Source organism: Patagioenas fasciata, chromosome 3 (genome assembly GCF_037038585.1).
Source record: "Patagioenas fasciata isolate bPatFas1 chromosome 3, bPatFas1.hap1, whole genome shotgun sequence".
Lineage (NCBI taxonomy): Eukaryota > Metazoa > Chordata > Aves > Columbiformes > Columbidae > Patagioenas > Patagioenas fasciata.
Window position 1 is genome coordinate 105,004,875 of NC_092522.1, and position 24,230 is coordinate 105,029,104.

General features: G+C 39.9%; 1 protein-coding gene across 1 annotated transcript in view; it reads left to right on the top strand.

The window, feature by feature from the left end:
- Positions 1-23,595, top strand: part of ACP1 (acid phosphatase 1) — a 261,957-nt gene extending 238,362 nt beyond the window's left edge. Inside the window, exon 6 of the mRNA XM_071807025.1 lies at positions 21,417-23,595. Coding sequence (XP_071663126.1) covers positions 21,417-21,494 — 78 coding nt within the window. The 3' untranslated portion in view covers positions 21,495-23,595. The remainder of the gene's footprint in view (positions 1-21,416) is intronic.
- The last annotated feature ends 635 nt before the right edge of the window (positions 23,596-24,230 follow it).

A 24,230-nucleotide genomic window follows, 5' to 3' on the forward strand; every position in this document is an offset into this window, starting at 1 on the left:
GGTAGAGAAATTGGGCAAACATAACAGTGGTTGACACAAAGTAAAGTGCTGGAACATGTCAGTCCAGAGAGGGAGGAAAAGCCACGCAACGCTGTAGACCATTGCCAGCCAAAAAGGAACTGCATAATTGGAAAACGAAACACAGTTAAGGGGAGGTTTTGTGAAAATGCATATTGGCCAAAAAAAAACCCCCAAAACATTGTTGCATTGTCCTTACAAACTTAAAGAAGGAGAGCTATATGCTGCTGAAGGAGGCTGCTTCCAATTCAGATGAGGAGTATTGTGAAATTTGTAAGGGAAGAGATTGGGACAGGTGATGGGATTTCTCTGAGTGGTGACTGGCTGTTTTCAGGCAGGCTCAGCAAGGCTGGGCAGTGGGGGTGAGGTGAAGATCCACCAGAGCTCTCCATTGAGGAAGCTGGAAGGTGTTCATAGGAGGGGAGCTTGCGTGCAACTACTGAGATAAAATGTTCATTCATGTCTGTCTCTGCCTTTCTCATGTGTGTATTGTTTTTGGTGGATTTTTTGTGTGTGTTTTTTGTTTGTTTGTTTTGTTGATTTTGTTTGTTTTTTCCAGCTGTCCAGATTGTAGCATCAGGGAAAAAGAGAATTGCTTTAATGAAACAAGAGCAAAACATGATTCTTACCAGAACTAATCACAGCTGCTTGAATGACCAAATGTCTGCTACTAAAAGAAATTTTCTCAACCCCCTAATTTCAGAAAAGATGTGTGTGACAGCATTCTGAGTGTTCTCACCTGTACTCAGATCTTCATATCAATGATGTGTGCATTTGTGTCTTGGAAGAGAAAGCTCCTCTGACCTGAATATTGTTATCCCTTTGTTTGCCAAAGATAAAGTGTAAATGCTGGAAATGCCTCCCTGGAACAGCAATTCACTATGTAAAAACCTCTCCTTCTGTTAGATCCTTATTTCCCTAGCAGGAAGTGTGATGGAGGGCAATTGCCTCCCTGAGAACAGGAACAAGATAAACTCTAAGTATTAGCACATGAACGGCTGCTCCAACTACCTTTATTGTCTCATTTGGACATATTGGTAAAAACATCCATGGAATTAATTAAGACTGCTTTTACCTTTAATATTGACCACCAATGTCACCAGAGCTAGGGTGGGCTGGCTGCTAGAAAAGAACTGTACCATTCAGTGACATATATTTACTTACTTGGTAGGACAGGTACAGCAAGTGGGTGGCAAATCCTACTCTATGAGTCCACCTACTCCCCTCCTCCCTGCATTAACGTCATGCAGAAATTAGAGCTGCAGCCCCACCAGGCCAGTTTAGACCAGGTAAGTACGAATGGGGAAGCAAGGCACTTGTTCTTTGCACTTTAACTTCTATATATGTCCATAGACATCTGTGTATGGTGACTCCCTTTCAAGCGACTATTGCCTTAATTATTTGTTGCTTTCTAATGGCTTTGTTACTCTCATGGCCCCAGACCAGCTCTTGAACTTCCTCCATCACTGAGGTCAATTAGTGTTTGCTACCTATTGCAGTTTATGTCACCCTCCAGGCTCTGCCCTAATGCATTTCAGAAAAATGAGTACATTTGTCATCCAGGGCCAACCAGATTAATCTGATCACCTTGTGCTGGGCAGATATAGCCAAGTCTTATTTTTCTGGCCAGTGTTTCAAGTGCTTCTAATCCATAGCTGGCCAGTTTGTGGGTAACCAGCAGCAGTCCATTGCACAGGTTATCTCCGTGTTTCTGCTGGGTAGTAAGACAGCTGAAAAAGGTTTAAACCAATTGTCTTCAAAGTCTCCAAGGAGATCCACTGAAGCCTCTTGCCTGCTTGGCCCATGGCTTATTTAACATTGCTGGTGGTCAGATGAAATTACCTTTCAATAACAATTTAGAACTGAGAAGTGTAATTGATGTAACAGCCTATAAATCAGTGTCTTGGAAGTTCGGCTGTATACTAGCAAGTCTGCTAAGCTGTCTCTATGCAAACCTGAGGAAACAGTGCCTGAATTTCAATAATCTTCCTCACCTTTTTAGGCTTTCTTGACATGAGAAGGAGGGGCATGATCTCTAGGTGTTTCCAAAATTGTATCTCTATGGAGTCATTCCAATGACAATGCCAGACTGGTGCCTCACCCCCTGAACTGCAGTAACTTGTGTCCTCACTACAGAAGAGGCACTGTGCATGGGCTCCAGTGTACAACTTCCTGCCTGGTTCCACCAGGAAGAGCAGCTTTTCTTATGTTTACCAACACTGCCTGCTGTTGCAAAGCACATAACTCCAGCTGTGGACATCTGTAGAAGTCACACCTAAAAAGAGTCGATGTTGATCGCGAAATTGCTGATGTAGACACACTTCAGGTGTTTCAGATGGCACTTAACACCTTGTTTCAACCACAGAATCATGTCCCATTCAATTTCTTCTAATCCCTGAGAACATCTTGGATAGTGTTTTAGGAAAGCATCTTCTTTCTGCAATATCCCTGGAGATACCTTTCTGGGAAAAAGCAAATCCTTTTTCTTTAGAAGACTTACCACTCTTATTGTGTCATTACACATTCTCCTGGCAGACAGAAAGGATGTCTCTGTGTTTTTAGTGTTACCAGCTACAGGAACTCTTTCTTGTTACTGAGAAGGGTAGAGGAAGGTGGCAAGGTGAAGAAGGATTGGCAGATGCCTAGTATTTCCAAATCTGCAGATGGTGGCTATGAAAAGAGCTCACAGAACACTATACTTGTCAACGTAGGGAGAGAAAATCTTTGAAATCGGGGCCTGAGGTTTTTTATCTTAAGTTGCAGCTTTAAGAATGTGCCCAACTATTTTTGTGCTGCTCACTTCAACTGACCGGGAGATAAAGGAAGGCTGAGAGTACAATTGGAAAAGGGAGAACTAGCTGCCAGAAGCATGTGTATAATCCTGAAGGATGCTGAAATGTATGTTGGCCACATGATTTGTCCATGGGGGCTCTACTGTATAATGATATTAAATGCAACAGGACTACATGGATGAATAGATAAAAGGTGATATGAAAAGTAATTTCTGAAGCATCACAGACTGCTCTTTGTTTCCTCTGGGCTTTTTTAATCCCTACAGAAAGAGAGCACAGTTTTTCCTTGTTGCTGCAATTTTATAAAAAAATACATAGGTGTTTTTTGGTTTCTTTCACGGACATCTTGTGCATAATCTGCCAAAGCAGAAAAAGCCAGATATGCACTATTCCTGTGCTGCTCTGTTAATGTGACACATGCGGTAGTTCAAAGTAGAGTTGTAATACTATATCCGTCCTTTACAGCAGTAAGAACCTGCAGCTAAGCAATACATAGTACAGATGCTGAACTGCAGAATAAGTGGATGATAAATGCAAAGTACAGACACTCTGAGAAGTTTGTTTTACAAAGTCCCTTACATAGTGCATCAGCTTCTGTGCATAATTTGGAAAACTGAATAGGATGAAACCATTGCTTCTGGTGAGACTGACAGCTGAGATGGGCTGTCCTCAATTATCCCTGAGTGTAGCATGCCATGAAGAAAAGCCGTTGCTCTTTTGCTTTCTAGTGTTTAGGGAAAAAAGGCAGATTGTTTTGGACCGTAACTACATAATTTCAAAAGACCCTTTCTTTAAAGAACTGCAGGATATATGTATTAAATACAAAATGTAAAAATTTTGAAAACATTCTGCTTTCAGTTGCCAGAGCTGATAATATTAAGATGCTGATGCTATGATGTCAATATTGCTGATGAATTGAAATGTTTTATAAATGAGTGTTTTCTTTTCTGGAAGATGTACTAATGACCATTTCTTTTACATATATGATGAATTGTGTGAATCTGCACAACTTGTCTGGAACTGGGCTTTGTGGTCTGAACAATAATGGAGTCTGATGACATTTTAAAATGAGACTTTATTGAGACAGTGGAAAGATGATCAACAATTTGCCCATACAGTGATTCTACCCAATCCCCAATAGCAAACACAGGATACTAGTGATGCCAAGGCTCTTTGGGACTCCTGGGGACACTTGCTTTTGGGATCATCTGGCTGAAACAGCCAATCATGCAAATGTCTTTTGAATGTGAGTGAGACTCATGCTGCCCTTGGCTCCACCAGTGCTGGTGGAATGTGAGAGAATCCTACCTTATGTGAATAATGTGGGTGACATCCTGCCTATGCTGCCAATGTCAGCCAGGGCAGGGTGTTGGCAGCCAGTCTGTGCAGCCAATACTGGTCAAGGGCAGGGTGTTGGCAGTCTGTCTACACTGACGATTCTGGTCAAGGGCCAGTGTGTCAGGAACTATACTTATTATACATTAAAAGAGGATCAGTACAAGCTCTCAATTCCTTGACTGTATTTAAGATGACAATATATGCGAAACAGTCTATAACAGAAGTTAGTATAGAAGTACAATCAGTAAATTACTCATTAGTAACATGAGATTTTTTGGTGTCACTTTTCCATACTTTTTTTTTTTTTTCTTATTTTCTCTCTAGGTTACAAGTACAGTAAAAATTTCATACCCAGGACAGTTCTTGTTGAATCCCAGCATGCACAACTGACTTCCAGGAATGTAAACTGTAATTTAGGTAATTGTCTTCAGTCTTCCATCTGGAAGAATGTGGCGATGTGCTTTTTGGACCAACCGAAGACATGAGGTTTCTTAGGCAACGGGCCAAGCGAAGGTTTCCTTCTTTAAAAAACCTTGAATTCTGGCTGAAAACAGAGGCATTTGGAATGAAAATAGAAGGTATACAACAGAAAGAGCTTCTTCAAATACATGGCAAATAAAACTAACACTAGAGGCAATGTAGGCCCACTGATGAACGAGGTGGGTGCCCTGGTGACAGAAGATACAGAGAAGGCAGTGTTACTGAATGTCTTCTTTGTCTCTGTCCACTCTGCCGGAGGCTGTCCTGAGGAGCCCTGTACCTGTGAGGCCCCAGAGGAAGGCAGGACAATGGAGGAGTCTTCCTTGGTTGATGAGGACAGGGTTAGGAAGCAATTAGGCAATCTAGACATCCATAAATCCATGAGTCCGGATGGGATGCACCCGCGGGTGCTGAGGGAGCTGGCTGAGGTCATTGCTGGACCACTCTCCATCATCTTTGCCAAATCTTAGGAAACGGGAGAGGTGCCTGAGGACTGGAGGAAAGCAAATGTCACTTCGGTCTTCAAAAAGGGCAAGAAAGAGGACCTGGGTAACTATAGACCTGTCAGCCTCACCTCCATCCCTGGGAAACTGATGGAACAACTTATCCTTGGTGCCATCTCAAGGTATATCAAGGATAAGAGGGTCATTAGGGGCAGTCAACATGGCTTCACCAAGTCTTGACCAACCTCATAGCCTTTTATGAGGACATAACCAGGTGGATAGATGATGGCAAAGAAGTGGATGTGATTTAGGTGACCTTTGAAGGTCCCTTCCAATCCAAAATATTCTATGATTCTATGAAGGTGAAAACCACAATTTTAAATACCTACATTTTAATATGTATCTGTCAGAGACCTTCTGCTCTTCTGCTCAGCCAGCGTTAGAGAAAACTCAGACCTTCCTGGTGGATCAGCTCTTTTCTGTCATGGCTCTCCTTAGACAGCACCATTTGAAATAGAACAAGCCTATTGCCAGACCTCAGCAAATCTGGCAGTCCCGGAAGTGTTTTGATCTGCAATATTCCTCAACCCCTCTCATACCAAACCTCTTAACTTCATCCTCCTTGCACTCTTGTGTCAGATATATAGCATCTGACAGCAGGTGGAGAACAACCTTTTGAGATAGCAGATCAGACAGAGGATGCAGTACATTGGCAAGCAGTCTTTTTCAAAGGCTGGAGGGAAGAGAAGGAGCCATAGAAAATATCCAGATAAAGAGACAGAACAACAGAGATTTTGATGGACAAGGAAAAGACAGCAAATCATAAAACTGTGCTGAAATATCTTTCTCTGTGAAATTAATTTCAACTGACATCTTCCAGTTAAAAACTTGTAACCATTCTAGTTCTATGTCAGTCGCTGATTGATAGTCAGCTATGTTGCTCCAGTTTGATATGCGTCTATTTCTCCACATACTTGGTAATTTATGTGGAAAAAACCCAAACCATTTTCTGTCATAGTTTCAGTGCAGAAATGTGAGTCTTAAATGTGTTTTCAGTGATCCAAGGAACTTATTACACCGTACTTGTCATAAGTAGTTATGTTTACTGACTATACTTAGGAAAAATATATGCTGTGTAGAACAAACACTTTAAAAATCGATACTTCTCTTTTTCTAGTCTTTCATCAGCCCACCAACACACATTAAATGTTATAGATCATTTCATGTTAGTGTAAGGTCATGCAGTACATAATTGGAAACAGTGCCTGAAACTAATGACATAAAGGCCTGCTAAATAACCGAATTGTTTAAGAAACTGTTTTGGCCAACTTGCTTTGATTGCAAACTTGATGGTTTTGGAGGTGCAGATGTGTTCTGATATTAAATTAATAATTTTTCAAAGAAGCAGAAAATAGCATACAGTATTTTTAGATTTTTTTTTTTTTTAATCAAAAAAGAATTTCAGAGAATCTAATACAGCCCAGACAACTGGAATGCCTAATAATATTTCTTGCACTCTTAATGGGAACAAAACAACTGTTTTTCTCAGCCTCCTGGGCTTTTATCTTCACATGGCTATTTCAGGTTAATATACTGGACAATAAATATACTGTATAGTAGCTACACTGTTGTGGACTGCATTCATTTATTTGAACTCTGGAAGTCTAAAAGTTTGTTGTCTGAGCCTAGTGAGTAGCCTTAGTCTTTTCATGTATTTGAGCATCTCCAAAAGGCACTTCGTCTCACCTGCTTTTATTGAACTACCTAAGGATAAAATGGAGAGAGGTTTTATAAAAGCAGCCTGAATCCTCAAAAACCTCTACTGGTGATCTGTGGCAGGTGTTTGACACAAAAGCATTTTTAATATTCGTTGCAGAAAGCCTGCACCAGGCTGGTTTGGAGTAGCAAATATACTGTCCCTGAATCTACTGTGTAGTAGCTTCCCTAACTCCAAGCTATGAAGTGAATTCACTGTCAAACTCTGGTTAAACTGATATTTACGTGTAAGTGGAAAAGCATTTAAGGTAAGCGACTTGCCATTAGCCCTACAGAATACTTGCAAAATAAAGACATGCACAATTTAAGGAAGTTTCAAAAAAATGAAAAACAGAAATCTCACAGTGAGTATTTATAAAACTACATATATTTTTCTAAAATCAAAAGTGATAAAAAAGCTTTCTGTATTCATTCCACCCTCACCAGATTGAAAATAATCAGGTGTTAATTTGGATGTGTGAAATGTTTACAGTTCTGTTTCAGAAAGTATTATTAAAACTTGATGGGCGCTAATGGCAAGCACAGGCAGCAAATACTAATAACGCTGGAGACCTAGCATAATCAAGTTATAATAGCTGCTTCCAAAGGGATGTTTCTGTCTTGTCTTCAGGGTTCAATTTTCTGTCATAGATGGGAGGAGAGAGGAGGCATCATGAGCAATAGAGAGATCAGCCTCCCAGGCATGACAATTGTGTCTGCTCCTGCCTTCAAGTGTTGCTCTTTACCCTGTTTCTGGTGACATCTGTCAGATAAATTGATGACAAGTACGAGGTCTGCAGTAACAAGAAAACACAATTTTTTTTTTAGGATCCCTGTTTGCTCTAATGCAGATATGTGTGCTCAGTGTGACCCTAGCATGGAGCTGGGTGAAGATAAACATACAAGGGATGAATTCATATTCCAGATAGCAATGTTAATGGATCTAGTAATCTTGGCCAGCAGCTTGGAAACACTAACTGGTAAAAAAAGGGTTTTCAAGTGCAAGTCAGACATTTATAACTTTCTAAGTAAGTTGCTCTGAGGGTTTGGAGAGATCTGTCACTTTGAAAGTGCATGGGAGCAGGTACAAGAAATTACTATATCAGGCTGGATCCAAGAAATTTCATTTAGAAGGGTGAATACTCTTGATGCTTCCTGAGGCTTATGTTCATATTTGCTTGAGGACTTGATATCTGCTGCATAGAAGAGAGTCCCTAGTTTTGAAGTCTGAATCAGATGAGAATTATAGGGTTCTGCCTGAGACCAAAAATGAGAATGTTAGTGTAGAATGCAGATGAAAAAACATTCTGGCTTTTACTTAGGTGGAATATTTTTACATACTTTCATATTGTGAACCTCTACTGGAGAAGACTTGGCCTTAGTATTATCTGTAAGAATATTCACCATCCCTCATCCTCTGTGTTTTTCTTCCAGTTTCAGAGCCCCTGGGAATTTCTTTAATTCTGAGGGAGAAGGGTAGGAAAATGAAAATGACATGATCATATATGAAGAACTCCAATTAGTGGCACAAACTTTTCATTGAGTGCTTTGAGAGGTTTCATCATTGAACTATGACCTTTAAAAGTTGAATGGTTTGGTTTTTTGTGGGCTTTGTTTAGTAAACATCATTTAGAAGTGGTCTGTGGAATATTTCTACTTAAGGCCTTAAAGACAGAGGAAGCTGAGAAAGTGTTGAGAGATGCAGGAGAAATAAAGACCTCAGGGTAGTGTAGGAGGCTAAATAGAGATAGTTCTATTATTGAGTATCCCATTAAATACAGTGGTGCCATTGCTATAACAGAATATAGACTTTGTATTGACTCTGGAAGGCTTCTGGGCTCTGAGTTACCAAGTTTCTTTTGTCTGCACTCTTCTGCCCTATCAAGACTTTTATTTTAGCTTGTTTGCCTAAAACAACGGAAGTTTAACAACCAGGTAACTTTTCCATAACTCATTTAGCTTTAGCTAGCATTATGCAGTTGTGTAGCAGTATAAGTATTTTCATGTCCTTCTGCAAATAACAGGTAGCAATACCAAGCAGTTCTTCTGTGTATAGTGAATGGTCCATGACCCTAGAATAATAATGTTGTGGATTGGAGTGCAAGTGAAGGATAGTAGCAGAGGCCTTGAAAGTAGAAGACCAGGAGGATACCAGAGGCTATAAACAATTCACCAGTGGTCAGTTATTGATCATTAAAGTAATGCAAACTTTGGAGCTCAGTAAAACCATTTTTAAGGAGAACAGAACAAAGCCCAAGTACCCAGTATATGTAAAACACAGTATATATAATACATTTAGAAAAGATATTTATGGATCATGAAAAAAAGAGCAAGGCATAGTGCCTGTTAATATTAAAAAGTAACAGTCAGACTCTGAAGTGTGGAGAAAATAAATGCCACCATGAATATCAATATCTTCCTCTGCTAATTCTCCTCCTTTTCTTCATGAGGAGGACTAGTATAGTAAATGGTTAGTAGCAGAGGTAGTAGGTGTGTGTCTGTATGTGTGTGTGGCAATTTTAAATTTATAATTTTGAGAATTTTTCAGTGAACTTTTCTTTTGTGTTCTTCCTTTTTCTATAATGGTTATATCTGAACTAATAATATTTATTTGATTGTGCATAGAAAAGTGTGTTTCTGTAGCCCACATAAACTGCATATAATGTAGTGTAATAGGGCACAGGTTGGAACCACTTCTAGCTATGTCCAGAAAAGTGATCCTTCATATCATTGCTTCTGAGTATTATTGAGGTTGGAGATGGCGAGACAGAATGATTTGGGCAGCTGGAGTGACAAGAGCAGGCTGTGTAAGAGGGACAGGGAGATGTCACAGGGCTCTGCTCTGCAGTTACAAATAAGAAGAATTAGTGTTTTAAAATACGTAGTCAAGCAGGATAATTGTTATAGCAAGAAATTAAGCTCCATCTAGTGTTACATATTCCATGCTATTTTATGATTTCTTCTATTATAATATTATCTGTATATATTATGTCCAGTTAGTGTTATCTCTGGCCAGACAGAAGTGGACAAATTGCCAGTTTTATTGGTGAGAAGGCAGAAATGCCCAATGATATTTCCAATCTATGGCTGGAAAACGACTGGCTTGATTTATTTAGGTCATAATAATAAAATACATCCTACTGCAAGAACAACTCAGAAATATGTGCAAGAACGTCTAGTAAAATTGAACATTTTAAAATCATCTGGCCAAGGTAATTTGGATACAGGAGTTTTAAAAGGGCAGATTGAATAGTTCTTCCAATAAATCTGAAAACGCTAATGAAATTTAAGAGATCAGGAAGAAAACTAGAATGCCAATACTTAAAAAAGTTTAAAGAAGGGGACATAGGATTTTGTCCCCTGATACTGATGAGGAGCAAAATGAGGTCCTAACCGATGTAAGATATTAAGGAACTTAATGAAGTTAATGCTAATCAACATGTGTCAAGTTGACAAAAGACTTATTCAAACTACTAGTTTGAAACAATAAGTTTAGATATGATAGAAATCAGTGTTAATATATTTTTGTAAAAGGTTTAATTTTACATGAGCTTAATTAATGGAGGAGCAGAAGCCTGATCCCAGTAGGCTGCTTTAGCGCTCCTGAAGCAAATGTATGCAGTCTCAGTATATCAGTAACACAATTCAAGGAACTCAGGCAGCACATGGAGCTCCAGGGGCCTTCTGGCAGAAAAGTGGGCCAGCCAGGAGGTGAGCAAGTGATTTGAAAGAGATGTACAACCTTAGATGAAGTAATTCTATCTCTATTAGTAAACTAAGCAGTACAAGCCATGTGCACTGAGTTGTAATCATCCAGACTATTAAATTTACACTAGGGAGTTCTAAGAGACTACAGTAGAGCCACATACATTCCCCAGCAGTGGAAATGCATCATGTTAATGGTTATTTCTAGGAAGAATAATAATGAATATACCTTTTGACACCTGTAACAATAAAAGATTTACTTTGTGTAGAATTTCTTGTTGCCAGGATTTCAAAAGAGGCTTCATTGTTAAATAGCCACTCAGATTCATAGTGCTGTGCAATCTCAAGGATAGATGGTTGTCATTTGGCTCTGCTGTTCCTTCTGCTTTCCTAGCCACTGCTACCATGACACTGAAAGGACAGCATGACAGCATAAAGGTATTAAACAGCCTTCCATATATACAGTACCTTACAATAGCAAAACAACTGGGGAGGTTGCCCCTTAGAAAATTCTCTGAAAGTCTATATTCTGACAGCAGTTGTCTTTTACTGTGCTAAAGTCAAGCATAATTTTTTAACCTTCTTTCTGAACTACATGCTGCTTCTCATTGAGCTAAATATGTAATTATGGTCAGTCAGGATGACATGATAGATGCACTGGTATGAGCCCTTGTGTTGAAGTCATGTGCTGTGTCACACCCCTATTATGAATTCAGAAATGCTTCTCTAGTGCTTCTCTGGCCAACTGTATTTTGTGAGGAGTTTTTCTCATATGGATTTCTATTTCTGCTTTAAATGAGATTCTATGAAGCTGTGTGGCTGGCCACGTGCTTATCATGCACAGCTGATAAGAGATAAGACAAGGACTCAGCTGGGAAAATCAAGCCATTATAATGAAGAGTTAACACTAGCACTGACTTCCAGGGCACTATATTACATTTGAGTCTTATTTTTTTTTCTCTGACTTAGCATGCATTAGAAAGCTTGATGAGTGGATTAAAGGGGTGCACAACAGCACTTCGAAGAAAATCGACCTTACCGTACAGAAGTGTGCTTAACAGAAATTGATGATCTGATTCTGGAGCAAGACCTGTATGTCTGAATTACATATAGGAAGTTTCTGAACTAGGTAATGGCCTAAGCCTACATAATTGGCTGATCGGCTGATGGCATGTTTAAGGAAATTCCTTATTTTGCAGCTGTGTTAACTATGGAAGATAAGCTTTGCTATTGTGTGCAGATGAAGAGATCAGATTAATTATTTACTGTGTCTTCTGTTATTGTTAGGTCTAGTTGTCAGGCTGAACATTTAAGAAACAATGTCCTCTAATACAGTATTGCAAGCATCTTGTTCAGCATCAGTCAAAGTACAATTTGAGATACAGCTGACAAGCCATCCAGGAGTGCCTTTCTGTTATATCTGGAGGCTCCTTTGATCAGCCTGGCTTCCTGGAAATCACAGTCTGATATCCAGACTGATGTCTGATATAGATGGGAAGATGCTTGATATTTGTTACTCCAGCAGAGAAAGCTGACACCCACCATGAATAAATCCAGAGCATTTGTTTTTTGGTTGCTGTTGCTGCTTTTGTCTCCTGTTGCATTATTACAGATAGAAAATTATAGTGTCAACAGCTTTAGTGTTACTTCTATCATCTGCTGACTGTTGCATGGCAGCAGCTTGTTCCTGAAAAGAAAGTTGCAGTCTCCTTCATGATCAGATTGACAATGGGAAGGGTATCACCTTTCGTTGTCCCCCTGTGCTCTTCACTTATCATGCTAAGAGATCAGTGGCATCATGCAGTGTATATATATGTATGTATGTAGTAATGAGCTACATCTTATACCAGTAGCTGCAATATGATGCACTAATTTGCTCTCAGGGGAAGTTGTTCAATGCATATATTCCCTGTGGCATTTTCGTGGTCAGTGTATTCCAGTGCACAGTCATAATGATTTAGATGTCAGTTATAGTCCTTCTTTCAAGGTCCTCGATGTTGCTTTGGGCTGTATAAAATGCACTTACTAAGCACTCTTGATTGCAATGTATTGCTGAATTATCCATGTCATTATTTACCTCTCTAGCAATATTTGTCACCTGCTAATTTTTCTAGAAATTATTTTATATTTTACTCAGATCACTGATTAAAATATTAAACAGGACTTATCCAAGAAGGGATAGCTGTGACATGTTCAGTAAAGGGCAAAAACCCATTCAGTTGTGGGATAAACAGAAATTCATGTTTATGTGTATTTTGAGGTCTGTTGGACCAGCTTTTAATCTTTTAAATACTGGACACCTTCACTTTAAAATGTTAGGATCATAGAATCATAGCATCATATTGTTTGGGTTTGAAGGCACCTTCAAAGATCATTTAGTTCCAACCCCCCCTTCCATGGGCAGGGACACCTTCCACTAGACCAGGTTGCTCAAAGCTCCATCCAGTCTGGCCTAGAACACTTCCAGGGATGGGGCATCCACAGCTTCTCTGGGCAGCCTGTTCCAGTGCATCACCACCCTCATGATATAGAATTTCTTTTTTCTATCTAACCTAAATCTACTCTCTTTCAGTTTAAAACTATTACCCCTAGTCCTATCACTACACTCCCTGATAAAGAGTCCCTTTCCAGCTTTCTTGTAGACTTCCTTTAAGTACTGAAAGGCTGCAATAAGATCTCCCCAGAGGCTTCTCTTCTCCAAGCTGAACAACCCCAACTCTCTCAGCCTGACCTCATACAGAAGGTGCTCCAGCCCCCTCATCATCTTCATGGCTCTCCTCTGGACTCACTTGAGAAGGTCCATGTCATTCTTATGCTGAGGGCCACAGAGCTGAATCCAGTACTCCAGCTAGCTTCTCATGAGAGTAGTGTAGAGAGGGACAGTCGCCTCACTCAACCTGCTGATCATACTTCTTTTGATGCAACCCAGGATGTGATTGACCTTTTGGGCTGCAGGCACACACTGCTGACTTGTATTCATTTTTACATCCACCTCTACACACAAGTCTTTCTCTGCAGGGCTGCTCTCAATTCACTCATTGCCCAGCCTGTATTTATGCTTGGAGTTGCCCTGACCCATGTGCAGGCCCTTGCACTTGGCCTTGTTGAACTTAATGAGGTTCACACGGGCCCAGCTCTAAAGCCTGTCCAAGTCCCTCCGGATGGCATCCCTTCCCTGCAATGTGTCAATCACACTGAACAGTTTGGTGTCATCAGCAAACTTGCAGAGCATGCACTCAATCCCGCTGGCTGCTTCCCTGACGAAAATGTTAAATAATTATTGTCCCAATACAGACCCCTGAGGGACACCACTCATCACCGGTTTCCACATAGACATTGAGCTGTTGACCACAACTCTTTAAGTGCAACCATCCACCCAATTGCTTATCCACTGGGTGGTCCAACCATCAAACCCATATCTCTCCTTTTTAGATAGAAGGATGTTGTAAGGGACAGCATATTGTGTGGGAATAGATCAGTTGCACTACAAAAAACAAAAAATTGTAACTTTTAAACCCCAAATACTGCTCAGTGGAAGGTAGGCTTTGGGTCTGAGCAGGTATGTATAATGGGGTAAAGGAGCCTTTGAGATTCTGGAAGGAAACTGGTCCCACTTGCTAAACAAGAAGCAGAGCAGAGCGTGTTAATTCTAAGATAGAAAGTTAGAGAGAATTCAAGTTTTTTTTTCAGATAAAAGTGACTAAGTTCTTGGAAAGAGTTTCAAGCAACATGTTGCATCATTTGAAGAAAAGTGATATTGTTTTCTTCTGTTGATTCTAATTGCACAGGGTTACTGTATTAGTTTTTGATTTGATAGAAGATTGTGACTGCTGAGCTGTAGTACTGGGGCTTTTCCTGAGCTGACTGCCAGGAAGAATGACTAGATGACACCCAAATCCTTTGAGAATAACAAAAATCAGAAACTTATCTTGTTTTTTAAGTATTTACTGGGTAAGGAACATTATTGATTCTGACAACATTTAAAAACAAAAAAATGATACCAAAACAAAGATCTAAAGACTAAACTAAATCCCTTATAGCCATCAAGTATGTCAGCTTTGATATTAAACAAGAGTTAAATTACTAAGTTTATGGAAGAAAAATTAGCTAAATGAAATAACATTCTCAAAAGGTAAGAGATGCATTTCAGTTATAAAGCCTAATGATCAAATGCCAAATGGGAATGATTAAGTGTCATAATAATGATGAAGCGTCACTAATTCTTCAGAGGATGGAGGATGTGTTTAGTGAGTGTTCAGTGAGGAGTTCTTCTGCTGAAAGATATTGCAAACGTGGTCACCACGAAGGGCTTTTGAGGTTGTCCTTGCAGGATGCTGAGCAACTCATGCCATCACTGGGAAGATCTTGTGGTACATGTAAGAACTGTATGTGGGGCAGATGAAGGATGACTCACAATATCGGTAGAGAGCCAGAGCCATTTGGATGATTGAATGAGACTGACTTCTGATATGCAGTATATATTCAGAAATCTTGTTCTTTACTTTGAGACACAGATGGATCACAAGTAGAGAGGAAGACACCTGAGAACAGCAGTCAGATTTTACACTAAATGGAGCCCACCTGCTGCCAGCCTTCCAGCAAGAACTGATGCAGAACTGGGTGAGTAGTGGAGAGGTCTTAATGTACTCCTTAACCAATTCACAAAGCCACTGTCTTCTGCAGAAAGCAGTACAATCTCATTAAAATAAGAGAGAAACTAACATTGACCATGCCTAGCTATCTTGTTTCAGATGTTTTTCAGTGTTCTTATGGTCTTTTAGTTGTGGTGTCATCCCCATCAATTGTAAAGTGACACATCCTCAGCACAGTACCACTTGCACCTCATAACCTCACTCTTCCCCTGATGCAGAAGTGCGTGACATGTAAAAATACAGCCTTTTTTAGGACTATGGGCAAAGGACCTGGAAGGTCTCCTCCAACCTCTATGGAGGCCTGCGTCATACGGGCTCAATAGCTGGAGACTTGGAGGAGGGTAGAGACAAGAACCCTGTTGACAGTGCTTCAGTATTCTTTATTGTGGATGGGAACATCTAGAAGGACTGATGTCCCCTGTAGCTTTACTCAGTCTTCTCTCCCAAACATTGGTGGTGGTGGGAGGCAGCCAGGCAGGAAGACCAGATGCTGTGGTAAGTGTGGTAGCAGTGAAAGCCTCTCTGGCTCCTTTCTCTTCAGCAAAGAGGCAGATAGAAGCATTCGTAATGAACACTGCAGATGTATTCCCTGCTACCGGGACCTGACTTTTGCACTGAGGAAACCGAGCTTAGAGGCAGCAGAAATTTAATCCAACCAACATTCATATATACTTTATGAGCATCTGTTAGATGACAATCTCTGTTCTCCACTTTGTTTTCGACATAAAACTCATTTAATATAATTGTAAAAGTTGTCTCATAACATTACCCATTATTTTAATCTTCTGTGCAGGACTTTAAGTGCTGATTTCAAGTCATAATATTCAAATTTAAAAAGAAATAAAAAGCCTTAAAATTTAAATAGATGTACTTGAAGTCCTTCCCTTCAACATTCCTGGACAATTCAAGTATGCAACTTATATTTAAGCCATGCAAGCTGATCTTGATGTGAATAAGTTTTTGTCAAGTAGCTCCAGTTTGGAAAAGTTCCGATTACATTACCAGTGGAGGAAAACAACCCTGCAAGCCCAACACATTTTCTACATCTCCAACCCTACTGAAACTTCAAAAAGAATTAACATTATGTATGTGAGATCACTTATTCAAAACCTACTATGCTTTTGGCAAGGCAAATATATTAATGTCTGTAACTATCTTTACTGTAAAACCTGAAAACTAGAGAAGAAAAAAACCCAATATTCATTATTCAGCAAAAATTAAAATTAAGTTCAAGGTTGTAATCAGTTTCATCAAGTTTCTTCTAATCTAAACATAGAAACATGCTTATTAATGCTGTTTTCTTGATAGTTACATTTCTTCTATTTTGGCGCTGGTATGTAGATCAAAAAGCTGAAATAGAGAAACATCTTTTAAGACAGAAAAAACTACTGTAAAATTGCTTCTATAGAAATTATTTTAATGTTGATAAGCTGTACATTGTTTTCCTAGTATGCTTTAGTTCCTTCTATAAAGCAACCTTATAGTCATGTAAAAAGACAGATTTCAAAAGTCATCTTTTCCATGCAGATTGATGGTACACCAAACCAAATTTATCTATCATTATTAATCCTGCTGCTTCATTGAGCCTGATTTTTGTCCTCTCCTCTCCCTCTCCCTCTCCCTCTCCCTCTCCCTCTCCCTCTCCCTCTCCCTCTCCCTCTCCCTCTCCCTCTCCCTCTCCCTCTCCTCTCCTTTTACTTTTAGAAAGATATAGCACAAATATAACACCCAAGAAATTATTCTGTATTTACATTTTATTTGGACAGGATATGTATGTTGATTTCTCTCTAAGCATCAGGTTACCATCCAGTTTTCTGTTTGTCTGTATATAGTAATTAGGGAAGCAACAGAAAATGAACTCGCTATATAGTATGCTTTTAAGTTATTAGGTTTCTTTGGGTTTGCCCGGTCTGATGAGTTCTTTTACCATATAGCAAAGTAAAATTTCCTCACAGATGCCCTCCCTCCTTACTTGGGACCAATTTTATTTTCTGTAAGTCTGTGGCTATGTTAAAAATGTGTGGCAAAATGAAGTCTTCTCAATTCATCCATTCAGCAAATGTGTTTAGAATAAGTCACCATTACTTTTATGGCCCTCATATTCAGGGTTAATTCCTATGAATGTCATATATGCAAAGACTTTTTTTTTTTTACCTATCAATCTGAATGCCACACACTTCAGTTACATCTGAAGAGGTTACAAGCACTCCATCCCCTTCATCCCGCTGTGCTCTGCAAACGGCGCACTTCTTGGGATCTGTCTCCTACCACGCTGGCTCATTCAATTAAGAGCATAAAATGCTATTTTGATATGTTCAAGCTTTCAATGTGAAAAAAACCCCAACACAACAACAACAAAACAACAACAAAAACAAACTTAAGGAAAATTAAGCCTTTTCTGGGGGAAGAAAGAAGTGGATTCTGATTTATTTTTTTGATTTATTTTATACTTTGGAACTTGATTGTATTGGATTATCAAGTTATTTTAGCTTTGAATCTGTTTTATACAAGAAATAAAGAAGGTAGGAGGACAAAAAAAGATTTAGCAACAAACAATTGTCAAAAACTGTCTACTCATGTGGAAAATAACTGCTTTGTTTTGAAGTTTGTGATCAATACTATGCTATAGATCTTGTAGTGGGTCCCACACCAAGCCTCTCTTCCATTGACTTTATCTCTTAATTATATCAGAACAAGAAGGGAGGTGTGCTAAGAGGCACATTTGAAGTGACTGAATTCTTTTTCTTGAAAGTTTTATTCAAGATAAATGCAGGCTGTTAGTTTGTTTCAGGAATAATTATGTGTCAGGGACAGAAGAATTTGTAGCAGTCTGTCACTAAACCTTTGTCTCTGAATTAATAAATGTATGTCACTAGAACCTGTGTAATGGATGGCTATAGGAAGGGCCACAGTCATAGGAAGAGAGAATTGAATCTGAGATTTCTAGCACTACATCTTCTACTAACCATATCTGTGTGACATGTGATTAAGCTCATGATTTCCATGTTTTACCATGGCATGCCAGGAAATACTGGAGATCTATGTCTGGGCAGATGGTAGTAATGATCAGATATATGTATTTTCTCCTTGACTATGTCCAGGAGAATCCCTGAATGTGAGGAGTTCTTGCTGGCCTGATATTTTGCTATCTATGTGACAGCTTCCAGAAAAGTCCTGTGCACATTGGCCAGCACTTGGAGTTTACCTGAATGCAAATTTAGTGACTATGAATGATGAGTTACTGTTAGCCACTCACCACCTTCTCTTGAAGACCTGTAGAGAAGGCTTTTGAGATAGAGCAGGAGCTTAGACTGATGAACTAATATTTCATTTATGCACTGGCATATGCTTTAGCAATGGATCTACCATTTCTCACTGAGAAAAAAAAAAATAGCAGTCCCCTAGACAGTGACAAACTGATCTGACAGTTAATAAAGCAGCTCTGGCATGTTTGCTATAGGAATCTCCAAAGCTGTGACTGATCTGCACCTCAGCTTGAAAGAGAATGTTCCTATTATAGTAGCTGAATTCCAGATATTGCATTATCCAGTTGAGCCAGAGCAGTTGATAGCATCCCTTTGCCAAGTAATTGTCTACCAAGGATTTTTCCAGAATATGCAAACAGAAGATTGTGAAGGGGTTTCGTTAGAAGGAGATATGTTGTTGAATTAGTCAGGCCCAAAGGAATCTCAAGGCCACTTCAAGAAGCTGAGAACAGAATCTGCTGTGAGAAAGAGGGGCGTTTCTTCATTAACAGGGCCTCAGCATGGCGTGAGTCGTTGGACCTATCATCGGTGGGGCTCCAGCGTGTGGACTGCCCATGATACTCATTTAGCGAATCCATGCTTGGAGCGTGGATTCGTGTTTAGAGAATAGTTGCGTATATAAGGAGACATGTTTCTGTAATAAATGGCTTTGGCGTGATTCACATTGAATCGGAGTGCTGAGTCCTTTATCGTTCCAACAAATGGTGACCCCGACGTGATACTCCGAAGGGCGTCTCACTAAGGTCGGGGAAAAGCCTGGAGCGGCCCAGCCGGAGGCGGCTCAGCTGGACTGAGAGCCGGGCGGAGACGTACGGACGTTCCGCGGATAAATTTTGTTGAAGAAGGCCCCGGGAAAGGTGAGCGGCTGGGAGCAGGAGGAGGGAAGAGTGAAGTTACGGGGCAGAATATATCCTCAGAGGAAGAAGCTATAGTTAAAGTCCTCCTGCATATTCTCTCTATGAGAGGACTTAAATATGAAGAAAGTAACATACGTAGACTGTTGGTTTGTTGTAGAACTAACGGCTACCCGTCAGAAGCTGAGAAAGCTTTTAAAATTGAATTTTGGGACGATATAGGGCAGAAATTATGGGATAAGGTTAGCGACGGAGATGAAGCTAAATCATTAGCGACTACATGGAAGCTTATAATTTCCACCTTAAAAGAATTTAAGGCTGGGCGGGCTGCGGTTACTGGAATTTTTGCAGCGTTACAGCCTGATAAGAACTCTAAAAATAACTGTGAAGCTTACCCAGTTCGTGTTTTCGATACCCTCCTTACTCCATCCCCTGTTGTGCCTTCGGCACCCCCAATGATACAACAGTCTGGGGCGGAGGGAGGAAAATTACCGAGTGGATGTCCTCCTGTACCATCACACGACCCTGGAGAGACCAAGAAGTCCAAAGAACTGGAGTCAGATAATTTGTCAAAAGGACTGGTGAAAGTTGAGAATGCTAAAGTCGTAAATAAGTGTAATATCAATTCTTTTACTGATTTGTGTCCGCCTTCACCGCTTTCTATCCTTCTAACGCCTACAAGAGAAAAGAAGGAGCCGCCGGATAAGAACTGGGCAAAAGAACTGTGTGAAAGATCAGATCAGCTATTAGTGAGTGAATCCAACAGTCAGCCATATCAAGCTATGAGAGAGGTGCCTGAAACCAACAAAGCAGCCAAATCATTTGCAACTGTTAATCAGGGTCCCAATGAGAATTACATGCAATTTATTGACCACCTTCAAGAGACCATCAATAAGCAGATTGAAAACTTAGAAGTTAAGGAAGCACTGGTGTTGAAATTAGCAGTAGAAAATGCTAATGTTTGCTATCAGCATGTTATTTGCGAGTTTTACAGTACATATTATGTGTTCCTGTGTACCGTCTCTCTGAAAATCAAGCAGCTTGTCAGGAATGTGAGTTAATTGTTTCACTAGTTGTTTTTAAGTGCGCCATAAAACCTTCTGCCTGCTCTTCCCACTCAGGCTGCAAGCAGCCCTTTGCTTCCCCCCCGCCTCCCCCCCCCCCCCCCCCCCCAAGGTTTTTACTTGCAAGATGGGGTCAGGAATGATTGTTTTCAGTTGTGTTCCTGAAAAATCGGTATTGGGAGGTGTTTTAAAACATAGAAAAGCACTCGGACAAGAAATCATTAAATCTTTTCAGACAGTTTTACAGGCAGGGCGATTTGAACTTCAACAAGCTGAGAGAGACTTAATTGATAACACACAGGTCAGAAAACTTGTTAAAGTCTGCAAGATGCTTTCCTTATTAACCTGTTTTCTTTGTGGGTATCTGTTTAAGAATGCTGCAATTTTGATAGGTCTTTGTTACATGGTACGATAAGTTCACAGTCTGTTAAATCATGAGATTCCGTTGACTCAAAATGTGCATTTTGTGATAATACAGAAGAACATGAGTAATTTAGTTCTTTACTGCATGAATGTGATGTCTATCCCTGTTTCTCTATTAGGACGAGATGTGTTAGGACAACTAGGAGCAACTCTGGTGACAAAACAACAAAATTTCTAGAAGTGGTCATTGATGATGGGCGACCAGTACTGAAATGACAGTGGAAAAATGATGATCCAGTATGGGTAAATCAATGGCCGCTCAGTGAAGAAAAGCTCGCCCATGTCAAAGAGCTAGTACAGGAACAGCTTGAAAAAGGGCATTTAGAGCCGTCTACAAGTCCCTGGAATACTCCTGTGTTTACTATTCAGAAAAAATCAAAGAAATGGAGGTTGTTACATGATCTTCGAAAAATTAATGATACCATGGAAGACATGGGAGCATTACAGCCGGGATTACCATCCCCTGTCATGATTCCAGAAAATTGGCAGATCTTAATAATTGACTTGAAAGATTGTTTTTTCACCATTGCTTTGCATCCTGATGACTGTAAACGTTTTGCATTTTCCATAAATTCTGTAAATAAGGCTGAACCTGCGAAAAGGTATCAATGGGTAGTTTTGCCACAGGGAATGAAAAATTCCCCAACTATGTGTCAAATTTATGTAGCTTGGGCCTTGCAATCAGTCAGAAAATCTCATCCTGAATTAGTGATTTACCACTACATGGATGACATATTAATAGCTGGGGAAACTTTTTCGACTGATTTGTTGATAAATGAAGTATCTGATACCTTACAGCATAGAGGATTGCAAATTGCTCCAGAAAAGGTACAAATTCAACCAGCATGGAAATATCTTGGTTGGGAAATTTCTCAGTCCACAGTGAAACCTCAGAAAATAGTATGTCGGCCTGTCATTCAATCCTTAAATGATGTGCAGAAACTAGTGGGTGATCTGAATTGGGTCCGGAGCATTTGTGGGATCACTAATGAGGATTTAGCTCCAATTGTAAAACTGCTAAAAGGGGATAGTGACATTAGCTCTCCTAGAACGCTTACTGCTGAGGCGGATGCTGCTCTGAAAAAGATTATGTCCAAACTTGTAAAAGCTTTCAGCCATAGGTGGAACCCAGATTATGTAATTGGACTACTAATTGTAAATAATACTAACTATCCTTTTGCTCTCATAATGCAATGGACAACTGGTAAGGAGCCGTTAAAGATCTTAGAGTGGGTGTTTTTGCATTTTCGACTCAAACGAACCATTACAACCAGGGTTGAGGTCTTTGCTCAGCTTATAATGAAAGGTAGGCAGAGAATAGTCGAAATTTCAGGGGCTGAGCCTGCATATATCATTGTTCCCCTCGTTTCAGAATATTTACAGTGGGCTTTGCAGAACTCCTTACCTTTTCAGATTGCGTTATTAGATTCTCAAGCCTTAATTAAGACATTTTCCCCTCCACACAAGTTAATGTCAGTTTTGAATATGGGATCAATGGAGGAGGGTCCCCCTCTTCTCTCAGAATTTCCTGTTAAAGGACCCACAGTGTTCACTGACGCAGGGGGTAAAATGCAGAAAGCAGCAATTACATGGAAAACAGATGGAAAATGGCACGATGTGATACTAACTGACCTGAAAGGATCAACTCAGCATTTGGAACTCAGGGCTGTAATAGAAGTGTTTATCAGATTTGCTCATAGCCCAGTGAATATTGTTTGTGATTCTTTGTATGTAGTAGGTGTGGTAGCTCGCATTGAAAGATCATTGCTCAAAGAGGTTCAGGATGCACAACTGATGTCTTTGTTCAAGCAACTATGGTTGTTGGTCGAAGAGAGACAACACCGATACTTCATAACACATATCCGTAGTCATCTGACAATTCAAGGCAATTTAGCTGAAGGAAACCGCCGAGCTGATTTTCTTGTATCTCCTGCCTCGGTTCCACCTCCAGTAGATAGGTTTGGGCAAGCAGTACGCTCTCATAGTTTCCTCCATCAGTCTTTCCTTGGTGTCTTCTGAGTTTTGCTGGAGCGTGAAGAAATTAAAAGAAAAATGGATTTTTTTGAAGGAGGAGAACCTGATATAAATAATATTTTTCATATAATCCAGTAGCCAAAGAGAGCAGCAAAAGGGATGACTTCAGCAGTCAAGCTGCAGTAGATATGAACCACTGAAGGTAAAGTGTACAATGTTGTCTATTAAAAAAACCCCACTTCTCACTGTGGAAAGCAGTGGGCTGGATTTGAATTCATTCTTGAGAACTTAATGCAGCCGTGGGAGGAAACTTGAACGACTCTGGAAGGACTGTTTCCAAAAAAATCAATGCAAGTCGTTGCTAATTGCAGGGTATTTCACATCGTGTAGCCATTATGTCTCTCACATTTCCATCTGTTGTTTGTTTAATGTGGCCTGTTGCGTTGGTGCTAAGAGATTAGCAGGTTAACTGAAATGTTAATGTGAGCTCTAGCAGACCCCAGAGGAAAAAAGTGGAAGAGGAATGTCTGAATGTTAGGAGCCTATTACATAAAATTTACAAATGCTGAAGGAAGCATCCATTGCCTGCAGCTTGCAAAGTGCTCTGAATAGGCAAGGAATACTCAGGCATCCATCATCCACAGAAAAGGGGCTGGACAGCTGGCCATTTATCTGCCATTGCCATCTACCTCCCAAACTGCCCCTTCCCTGCATAGTCGCAGAAAACACATTGTACAGAAACATCCTGCTGACATGTAGTAGTGATAGCCCTACACATCCTTCCGTGATTTTGTTTCGTTCTATTGTAACTGATTTTTTTTTTTTTTTGTGTCTGAGGATGAAGAGAAGCTCTAAAATGAACCAGCCTCAAAATATCATTTGTAGTTGGCAACTGTAGTGAGCTCGGGGAGAAGTGGAGAATGGGCCTAGACTATTGATGTAACCACAGAAAAGAATAATATGCTACTCCCTCAGCAAACATGATTCATGCATATGCTGCCTTTTTTAGTTACTCCTGCAAGGTAAGATTTTTTTCTGATTTCTAACCCCCCAAGAGTTGCCTTTTTTACATATAAGTGGTTCATTCAAGGAGCAGTGACCACTGACATCTCAGCTGTGATTTATCAAAGCATGGAGGTACTTTGATGCTGTAAACAGAATGCGAGCTAATTTATGTAGAATTTCAGAAGAAAATAAAAGTCAGAGACTGCAGGGAATACATCTTATTATAAAGTAGAATCACAGTGCTGCTTTAATTTAGGGCCCCAGCTTCATCAAAATAGCCTTTGAGTTTTGAGAGTGTGGTCATATAAAATTCTAGTTTACCTTTCTTTAGCTGATGATCTACTTTTCTTGCTGCAAATTTTCAGAGAGAAGAATGTAATGCCCCGTTGTTCAGTGTACTTTTAATCAAAACAGCAGCTTCTTTATCCTTGGTTATTTCCATTCATTCTTTTCAAAGCATC